Genomic DNA, 11,222 nt, shown 5'->3' with positions numbered 1-11,222 from the left:
CCGCTATCTGCCCTTCTCCCCCTTCATCTCCATCTACCTCCCACCCCTCCCCCTAATCCCTGCTTACTTAAACATGGAGTATACATCTAAAGATTTTGGAACAGGCTGCAGTCAAAGGTCACAGACAGAGCGAATCAGGCTAACATTAGCTTTAAACACTTTTTCCCTCCAATAATGTTCTCTACCAACACTTTCTGGTAATTATCAATGTCCCTTAGCCCTTAGTTTGTTTTGTAAATGGTTCAATTGGATATACAGTGAGTAATTGGTGCACACTCAGTTTTGAGACAAGTTAATTTGACATATCTTGCTAATTTTTACATATCTGTCAAATCTGGATGATTATTGAGCAGTTTCTACATGTACACATAATTTTTTTTAAAGAATAATTAAAATAATTACTGACTAATAAAATATCTTCTGCTGCCCCGGCTCCATGTGTCAGTCCCAGTGCATCAGATTTGTTTTGTGAAAATATGACTTTATATTCGAGATAAAAACGTGTTATCGTTTTTACAAAAATGACAGTGAAGTTTACAAATGAACTTCACATAAATTTAGTCTGCACTATGGATTTTAAAAGCATAATCGATATCAGCAAATATTGTTTATCGGCCACAACAGTAAGACAAATATGGATTTCTTTTTGAGTTGATACTGATATCTGATATCGGCCTGTATATATCAATCCTGTAATATTTTTTCTTCAAAACTGAGTGTACACTTAAAGTTTCAGGCTGTGGAAAGTGGCCTCATCAAAATACCACAGAAAAGTCTGTTGTCTATCCCTTTAAAACAATGTTCCACTGATTGTGAACGGGCAGTTGTTGGTGGCACAGGTAAAGGCGTGGGCGAGCCTGGGCAATGGCACTGTGGGTGTTCAGGGGAGCATCGTCGGCCATTTTGTCTTGATATCCATCTCATTGCACATTAATACTTTTTGATTTAGTCTGGGAAGGCCATGCAAACAAACTTACCTAGGCACAGAGACGAGAATATCGGTCATTCAAACAGCCTTCTTTCCCAAGATCCCACTCTAATCCTTTAGTTGCTATGATTGCTATGGATGCCAAACATGAAAGAAAACCAAAAAAAAGGTCCCCCGTCATGGATTTCTATATTCAAGTAATAACACAATAACTTAGAAGAATGCGGAATACAAAGTTTTACAGTGTTTAGCTGGGGTCAATAGTGAAGATCCTCAAATTCACTGCGGACCTGACTGCGTTCATGCAACAAGATTATGTAATGGCACTAAATAAAATATATGAGAGAGATGTACGGTGGCCCTCAAGGACAAGTCAGAGCAGCAAAATATAAAGCACAAAAAAAATTATATTCCAAAACAAAATCACAGGCATGCAAGTAGTTCAAGATGTTCAAAGTTCTTAGCAAACCAAAATAAAATGTAAAAACTAAATAAAATGTAACAAAAGGGAAAAGCATGGTAAACTAGAAAAAAACAAATGCAAAAACTATATACACTATATAACAAGATGCAAAAAAAATGTACACATTAAATAAAAATTGAAAAATCTCACATGAAGAAAAAAAAAATCAAATAAGGAAATAAAAAAAGTGAAAAATACATTTTAAGGTATAAGCAAACTAAAATAGCAAATTAAACTTAAGAAAATAAATCTTTGTCACAATTATAATTTTTTTTGTTTGTTTTTGTTTGAGATTAAATCAAGACTTTTGGTTCTGCGACTTTTCTGCTCAGGGCCACCGTACCGTGATGAACGTCAACCATACAAGGCAGCTACATAAAGTAACGCACATAGAACTAGCTTTGACGGGGAAAGCTTCAGTCAACAACGTAGTGCAGTCTTCCTTTTCCACTGGAACAAAACAAAAACAAAAATGGCTATTTGGAATGAAACACATAATTGCATTCAAGACGATTCACATTATAACATCAAATAAAAAAATAAATGTCATTCACTATGTTTGGAGGCAAGGTGACGTGTCGAAATAAGGGTTTGGGTTCAAGGCAGTCCTCCAAAAACAAAACAGCTAAAATGGTACAGACATGCTAACATCGCTTAAGCAGAGACGCCACAATCACATCTTAAATAGCTTTCATTTGGCATCTTGCAATACATTATCTTGGAACAATGGGAGAAAGGAACTTCACAACTTGAGGCTTCTTGGTGCCAGAACTGCACTGTGAATTCTGTAGTTTTGCGAAAGTCAGTCTTGTTTTTTTTTGGGTTAAGGCATTGAACAGTAGCAAGCTGTAAGTGATCTCCCGACCGGGGTGTCCGCTATCACATCCCTTGTTTAGCCAATACATACCATCAAATATTAATACAACCATGATTGACTTCTTCCAAATCCGCAGTCCGATTTGGTCTCCTTTAAAACGTCAAACTTGGTCTTGGTTTCAATTTCCTTCCATCTTCCATGCGGAGTATATAAATGCTGTTTCTGTCCATACATTCAGTGTGTATGTATTGAAATTGTGTTAAGATAAATAGCATAAATAGCATGGAGTAGCCCCATGTTGTTAGGTTGTTGCCTGTCACAAAGCTAAAAACAAAAAAGTGATGAATTGCTAGGAGTGCTTCAGCCGAGAGAACCGGACCTTGTGGAGTCCAGGTAGATCAGGTCCCAAAGGTGGCTCTGATTTGGTTTACATTCAGTTAAACTTCAGACCTTTGTGGCTTTGTGAGTAAGCAAAAAAAGGCAAAAAAAAAAAATAGAACATGGCGGTTAATCAAAAACAAAAATGTCCACAGGAAATATCTTAAAATCAAAAAGGCAATCAGATGCTGTGTGAGTTTTTTGTGGGGAACTTTCAAAGAATAAAAAACTAATCCCAGAAATTTTGAAGGACAGGACAGTGTAAATGTGAAAGGACTCCTGTATAAGACATGAGCGCCTTGAACATGGGCGTGTGACTGCTGGTCCCATTAGAACTCTGCCTGTGCAGTCTCAGTCCTCTCACACAGGGACCACGTAGGTTCTGGATTCACAAAGCCTGTGTGCAGCGGCCGCACCATCATTTGTGACGAGGGGAATTCTTCTTCCGCTTTCGCTTGAAGAAACAGCAGCACCTGGGAATGAAGAGAGGATGAATGAAAATGTGGCAAATACCGCACACAAATGTTTAAGCATAGGTGGGAGCACATCTATAAAAGACACACAGGAACCAAGCATATTTATACACATCATGTTCCTACTACACAATAACTAAAGCGAAGAAACAGTACAGTGGCTCCACCATGTGATTTACTGTTTGGAACATCTGTTATTTCCTCTTTGCCTATGTCATAGGCATGGTGTCCTGGCCTATGAGGAGCAACTGATGTCTAACCTCACGAAGGGGGGGCTTTAACTCCTGGTTTGTCCCCTCTGTAAAGTGCCTTAGGCAAACTCCTCTTCCTCAGGGAGAAGTGCACTTGCACCCTCTAGGTTTGTCTCCTCTTTGAAGTGCCTGAGCCCATGCTTATCCCTCTGAGTAGTGTTCCTTAGGTCCACTCTCAGTTCTCAACTCTTGTCTTGTCTGTCCCTTATTTGTCCCTTCTGTGAAAACTATCTGTTCTCTTTAGGAAGTACTCTAGCTATAAGTTTGTGCTTTAGTCCCTCCCTAGATCTACCTATATTAGTCCACTCCCTGTTTGTTCTCACGTTCAGTAGCCCCTGCCTGGCTTTATTCTCTCTGTGAAGAGCCCTAGCCACTCCCCAAGTTTGTCCCCGCTGTGAAGTGCCCTAGCCCCTGCCTGGCTTTGTCCCCTCTGTGAAGTGCCCTAGCCCCTGCCTGGCTTTGTCCCCTCTGTGAAGTGCCCTAGCCCCTGCCTGGCTTTGTCCCCTCTGTGAAGTGCCCTAGCCCCTGCCTGGCTTTGTCCCCTCTGAGAAGTGCCCTAGCCCCTGCCTGGCTTTGTCCCCTCTGTGAAGTGCCCTAGCCCCTGCCTGGCTTTGTCCCCTCTGTGAAGTGCCCTAGCCCCTGCCTGGCTTTGTCCCCTCTGTGAAGTGCCCTAGCCCCTGCCTGGCTTTGTCCCCTCTGTGAAGTGCCCTAGCCCCTGCCTGGCTTTGTCCCCTCTGTGAAGTGCCCTAGCCCCTGCCTGGCTTTGTCTCCTCTGTGAAGTGCCCTAGCCCCTGCCTGACCTGGTCCACTTCCTGTCCTGTGAGTCTGAGGTGGGCTGACAGTGGGACTCACCACAGGTTGAGCATTTTCACGCAGCTACAGAGGCACAAGAGGAGAGTGAAGAGAAGAGACAGATTAATACAGCGGGACTAGGACTGGACGACACATGCCACCGCACACATGCACACACAGCCAGGAGACACAGGTGAGACATGGGCGGGGACAGAGGACAGGAGATGGAGGGGTTTCAGAGGGATACTTATTTCTGCCCAGAGCAAGAGTGAGAGCTGAAGTGTGTAAAGCACCATGAGGTTTGATATTAGTAAAGCGTAATGTGGACCAAGGTTTGTAAATTACTGGATAATGACTTTCTAAAAAGTCTTTGCTTGCCAAGTATAGAATAGAATCACATATGTAACAATTTGTTGATGCTTGAGAGAATTTTTACTCAAACTTTGATAAAACTAAACCTCTGAGTAAACTTATGAAAATTATTTCAATAAATGTCACAGTTTATAAAAGTGGAATACCTCCTGTGTTACACTTCTATGGGGTATTAATTGCTAACACATACTTTAAGTACATCTCAAAGTTTCCTTTTATTTTTGAAAATGCTATATTTGCTGAAAACAACGTATTAACATGTTCCCTTTACTCTCTGCGCCACTCCCCATTTACAGTGCTATTACAACATCATGTGTGTGCATCCTCCTAATGAGACTGCACGTCACATCAGGTTTGTATCTTGTTTTTGTATAGTTATGGAAAATTAAAGTGTAAGAGCATGGGTGACGTAGGCTTGTGGGCTGAGCATTGCACAGAATCTTACAGCTAAATGTAAGCAGAGTTCAAATAGGGCCTGGGAGATATCGCAAGATTACTCAAACATGCATGACATATGAAGACTCTTCAGGAATGTTTTGATGAGGGACAAAGATTATAACACACACAACTTTTGAGGTGAAGCTCAAAAGTTTATTTTGCATAATTCCCCCTCTTTATGTGAAAACCACCAACCAATAAGTTTTTTATGGTAAATTATGAACTTGTACAACATTGTTGTTTGTTTTTTTAATACATGTTATATATTTGTATTATTTTACACATATGTGCAAAACATAAGCTCATTATAATATGGTTGACATAAAGTGTCTTTCTCTGTATGTTATGTAGATATAGGATGTTCAGTTTACTACACCAATCCATGAGTTTCTATATAAATAATAGAAAATGCATATCTCAATTAGTTGCTGTCTGGAATGTGATTTGCATCAGAGGAAAATCAAAGGGCGTGTGAGAAATGAACAGATCATCATATCAAACAATCATATGAAAGAGACTCAAGAAGAGAGCTGTCAACTGAGTAGAAAGTGATCCCTCTTTGTACCTGCTCAGGTACAAAGAGGGATCACGAGGCAGCTTCATGGAGCTCACAGAGGAGCTTTTTAAGATAAAGGCTTCAAGAGAGCCAAACGCCATTGTAAAAAGTGTAGGCTTAGACATTTGTTTAGCCAGGACAGTGATCGAGAAGCTTCCTTTTTTTTTCTAAATAAACAGAAAAGCTAGAGTAGGTTTGCTAAGTTCAAGTGGCATTTCATATTTTAAATGAGCAACAGATGAGTGGAAATATCTGTTTAAAAAAGGCACGGTGTAACATAAGGTGAACACATTGCTCTAAAACTCCAAATACTGGTGGGCAATATATTGAAAAATTAATGTCACAGTTATAGGGATATGCAAAATTAGAAAATCAAGTGCATCATCTATGAAATAATAAAAATTACAGCAAACAGAGTTGCATAAAAGGCAGAAACGTCCAGTGTAATCTCTCAAAAAAGAGTACAAAGTAATATTCATGCCCTTTTGTGGTTACTTTTATGGTCCATTCACATTTTGTGCAAAACTTGAACCTTAACCAATACATTAACAGAAATACTTAAGCACATTCCTAATGCACTGTGAAAATACTGCCTGAATATTGTGATCAATAGAAGAAAAATATCAAGATATTAATTTTTGTGAATATTGCAATATTGACTCAGACTGCCATACAGCATTACAAGGCTTAACCTACTGAGCAAAAAAAATGAGTTATAATAGGGCGGTAAGGTCAAGGACGTCCAATTCCAGTGCCTTTTGTCACCTTGTATCAGAGCATTGTGAAGATCTTGGCAATACCTATGCAACCGAATTTTACCTCTAGCTCCTGCCACTACAATATCACCTACTTACTCTTTTCAACAAACACAATTTACAGAAATAGTGACTGTAAAATTTGTTTTACCTCATATTATATTACAAAAACAGCTTTTAGGGTCAAAATGAGACTGCTTGGCTGCATCTAATTAAAGTGTTTTTGTCATTTGTGATCCAAGAAGTACTGCTGGTTCGTGATTAGCATGCTAGTTGTTAGCATTACCATGACATCAAAACTCTCTTGTGAAATGTGCTAATAAAGTCACTGCAGTGAATAATTAGGATGTTAGGAATGCGTTAAGAAGGTGAAGAATAAATTTGAACTACTGCATAAAATGAACTACGGTAGTTCTGATGTTTTGTTTTTATCCTCTATGTTAACATGTTGCTTCCATTTACCCATACCCAGAGTAAATGCTATTCTTTAAATGTTAGGAGTCCACAGCAGAGGTTAGTAAGACATAGGTTAAATAAGCAGAGAATGGAGAGGCACTGAGGCAGGCAGCGGTTGATATCAAAAGCACACGATGGGACAGGAGCAGGATGACAGCAGGGGCCACAGCAGAGCATGTACACAAGAGCCATTTTAGATGCTTTGTCATGTATGCACTGATTCCTGTTTACGTGGAAGTGCCTGAAAATGTGTGCTCCATATACGGCTACAAAATTAATCTCAATTGAATCAAACATTTTTGAATAGACGCTATTAGGATCTGAACAAACATTCTGAAATGTGATTCTAGTATTAGTTTCAGTCAGTTCATATTTTTGTCTTTGCAATATGTAAAAATATGCATTGTTTAATTTCAAGAAATTAATACCAAAGACATTTCTATTTGTTTTTAATAAGACAAAATCAAATTGAATCAAAACTTGCGAATGAAGTCATAATTTTAAGAGAATGAAGTCATAATTTTATGAGAATAAAGACGTAATATTTTGAGATTAAGTTAGAATTTTTTTTTTTAATAAAACAAAGTCGACATTCAATGACTTGGGGCTCGCAAAACGAACACAGATTTCAAAAGACCGTCCTCTCTGCATACTGTCTCCATACTGTCCTCACTGTTCCCCAGTGAGGGTCTGGAGCACTGTGTCCACCTCATATCTGTGGATATTCCAGCTATAGTGTAAACATGAACTGCCACTTGTCTGATTGCGCAAGGCTCCTCAAGCCCATGAATAAGTGTAAACAAGAGTAGAAAGCACCAAGCCAAGGGAGCGGTTGGTGTCCTGCTCAGGAACACTCAGCTACACGCACAGGTGCACGGAGGTCACAACTCGGGGAAATGATTCCACAGTTTTTAACATTTCAACGACCAGCAATATAAAGTTCTACATCCATGGTAGGTTTTTATTTAAGCTTTTAACTCAAATAAGCACCATTCTACTGCACTGTTAGTGGTGGCGAATTGCTCTTCTGCGTTTTGACATCGATGTTAATGTCAGCTGCTAAATCTTGATAAAATTATATCTATTTTGATTACGACTTTATTCTCATACAATTACAATTTTATTCTCATAAAATTGTGACTTTAATGTCAAAATGTTTATTATTTATGTTTATTCTCATACTGCCCACACATTTTATATTTATATATATATATATATAGTGTGTGTGTATGTGTATATATATATATATATACATATATATATATATATATATACACATATACATATATATACATATACATATATATACATATATATATATATATATATATATATACACATATATATATACATATATATATTTATGTGACACCTATACTCTGAATTTTAACAAGAAAATCTGACTGGTACAACAAAGTTTTCATTATACTGCTGTCAAATGGAATGGCTGAAAACGTGAGCATAATGGACTAATATAAAATACTTTCGTTGTGCTTTATATATGTGGTATGAAAAGTATGGCATTAAAAGCGCTGATATGAGGTGTATTCAGTTTGACAGTATTGCACACAGTTAAAGGGACTGCAGAGGAAAGGAATCATACTTGGCCTCGTCCACCACCTCCACCTCTGTCTGCGCCGTGATTGGTGCGTTCGAGTGGGCCGGGTCATCCGCATTCAGCTCCCCATTGGTTGAACTCACCACCTGAGTGAAAACAGGTGTTAAGGGTCAAAAATAAAGGATTTCATGAAATCATATGCAAATATTAATAAACAGACCCCTGACAAGAAAATGGGTTACACTTATAGCTGAATACCTAAGATTCAGCTACCTCAGTATTGCTCAGGGTAATTGTTAGGGCTGGACTAATATTATCAATGCCATTAGAATCAAGTACACTGTGTACACTATTTGTAGGAAAACTGAAATATTACCATTATGTGCAAAAGGTATTTATGACTTTTCTAGTTGTATTAACTTTTGCAGTAGCCTGCAAATAGAAGACATTAAAATGTAGCTATACAAAAAAAAAAAGTAAGAACATCAGTGACAAAAATGGATAAAATGCAGGAGAAAGTTTAAAATACCATGTTCTGACCAACCAATACAGACAGATGATTTGTGGTGATGGGCAGATCAAGAATTATTTTGGCTTTTTAATATGATTAATTATTCTGCTTTATAAAGTTGTGAAACATGGAATTTCAACAAACATTGAAATGTGACTGTGACATTTTGCTGAATGAATGACAGCGAATGACAAAAAAAAAAAGTTGAAATTGGCCCATACCCAATATGCAAATGTGATCATTTTAAAATGGGCTTACACTTTGTGATTTTTATATCCCTGTGAGCTCATCATCAGCAGGTAATCACAGCTCCTACACTGCATGACAGAGGCACATGCACATTTGAAACCAGAAGTTTACATGCACTATATAAAGACACATACACTTTTTTTTCTCACTGGCATGAAATCAGACTAAACTTTTCCTGTTTTAGGTCAATTAGGATTACCAAAGTTATGTCTATTTGCTAAAAGCCAGAATGAGAGAAGATTTTTTTTGACAAATTTTAATTACTTTCATTATTAAGTTTACACATATTTCATTAGTATACCAAACACTATCATTACCTTTAAACTGTATGACTTGGGTCAAATGTTTTGGATACCGTATCCTCACAATAGCTGGCAGGAATTTTGACCCATTCCTCCTGACTGGTGTAACTTAACAAAGTTTGTAGGCCACCCTGCTCACGCATGCCTTTTTAGGTTTACCCATAAATTTTCAATAGGATTGAGATCAGGGCTTTGTGATGGCTACTCATTATGGCCAAAGGGTTCAATTTTAGTTTCATCAGACGAAAGGATATGTCTCCAAACATGAATGTCTTTGTCCCTGTGCGCATTTGCAAACTGTAATCTGGCCTTTTTATGTTCTTCTTGCAGAGTGGCCTTTCAGCTCATGTCAGTACACTACTCGTTTCACTGTGGATATTGACACACTCTTACCAGCTTCAGCAGCATCTTCACAAGGTCTTTTGCTTTTGTTTTTGGGCTGATGAGCACATTTCAGACCAAACCACATGCATCTCTGGGACACAACATGGTAGCTTCAGGCATCTGGAAATTGCACCCAAGGGTGAACCAGACTTGTAGAAGTCCACAGTTCCCTTCCTGATATCTTGGCTGATTTCTTTTGACTTTCCCATTACACAAAGAAGCAGTGTGTTTCAGGTGTGCCTTCAAATACATCAACAGGTATATCCCCTAATTAAGTTAGATGTTGTCAATAAACCAATCAAAAGCTTCCAAAGACATGTCATCATCATCTGGGTTTTCCCAAACTGTTTAAAGGCACAGTACTGTATGTAAACGTCTGACTCTGAAGAAAGTAATTAGAAAAGTATTTTTTTGACCATTTTTCATTATTCTGGCATTTAGTAATCCTAAATTACCTAAAACAGGAAAAGTTTAGTCTGGTTTTATGTCAGACAGTGAGAACAAAAAAAGTGTATGTGTCTTTTTTCATAATGTATGTAAACTTCTGGTTTCAACTGTAGGGGCCAAAATTGTCGCATGATAAAAAATGTTTGTCAAAATCGAGCCAAAAACTGCACAGTGTAAGACCATCTTAAGATAAAGTATTGGTGGTTTTCACAGTCTAGAATGGTAAGATATACTCTCAGATGGGGGCATGATCACATTGTACTTTGTGCATTTACTTTTTGGATATTTCAGTCGGCAAACGTTGGACCTAATATGTTCTATTATTGATTAGACTCAAGAACTCGCTGAATTACAACAAAAATATTTATTTTACCTGCCTGCCTGTATTAGATATTATTGACCTATAGAATGTTGTGATGTCATCTGAAACTCAGCAGTAAAAAAAATATAATATGCAAGTTAATATAAATTGTTTTACACCCATGCAAACAAAGCCTTCTCATTTCCATGTACTGAAGACGGCCTGTCATGAATGCAGAGTACACAGATTGTCCCCTCACAAAAGCATGCGGTTCACCAGGTTACTGTGCCATGCTTAAAGCTCTGATCCTCATGAAGTTACAAGCCCAGCCACACTGTACCAATGTGGAGCAGGCACCAGGTGACATGCACATGTGAGCAGGACAACACCAGCCAGGCTCAGAGGAAGGGACGGGAGCAGAGGCAGATCTGTCCTGGGAGAACCAGCAGGGGGCAGGTTGCACGTCAGGTTGGTCAGTGGGGCAGTCAAGTGAATGGAAATCAACAGTAACCGCCCACCAATTGGTTCCGGAAGTAAATTTCCCATTCATTTTTCCCATTGGCTTTCAGAAAATGATTGGCTTGAAAGCTTGCTCAAAGCTACAAAGCTATGTGGTAACTGATGACCACAAGATCAATCATTTTAATTAAAGAGGGGGTAATACACCTCTATGGGGCAATAAATGCCAACACATAACATCTGTAGATCACCAAGTTACCTTTAATTGTTTTGAACACGCTATATTTGCTGAAAGAACATATTAACATGTTTAATAAGTTACACTTTTGTTT

General features: G+C 38.3%; 1 protein-coding gene across 2 annotated transcripts in view; it reads right to left on the bottom strand.

Annotated features, from left to right (window-relative positions):
* Positions 1–2,196: 2,196 nt before the first annotated feature.
* The window catches only part of csnk1g1 (casein kinase 1, gamma 1), a 33,189-nt gene continuing 24,163 nt past the window's right edge, over positions 2,197–11,222 (bottom strand). For both annotated transcript variants that reach the window (XM_033987536.2, XM_033987541.2), the window contains 2 exons: positions 8,283–8,383; positions 2,197–3,059 (listed from right to left, as the gene is read on the bottom strand). In XM_033987536.2, the coding sequence (XP_033843427.1) occupies positions 3,005–3,059; positions 8,283–8,383 (156 nt within the window). In that variant the 3' untranslated portion in view covers positions 2,197–3,004. The remainder of the gene's footprint in view (positions 3,060–8,282; positions 8,384–11,222) is intronic.

Source organism: Periophthalmus magnuspinnatus, chromosome 3, assembly GCF_009829125.3.
Source record: "Periophthalmus magnuspinnatus isolate fPerMag1 chromosome 3, fPerMag1.2.pri, whole genome shotgun sequence".
Classification (NCBI taxonomy): domain Eukaryota; kingdom Metazoa; phylum Chordata; class Actinopteri; order Gobiiformes; family Gobiidae; genus Periophthalmus; species Periophthalmus magnuspinnatus.
Note: the sequence above shows the minus strand (reverse complement) of the source record. Positions and strands in the feature narration are given on the sequence as shown.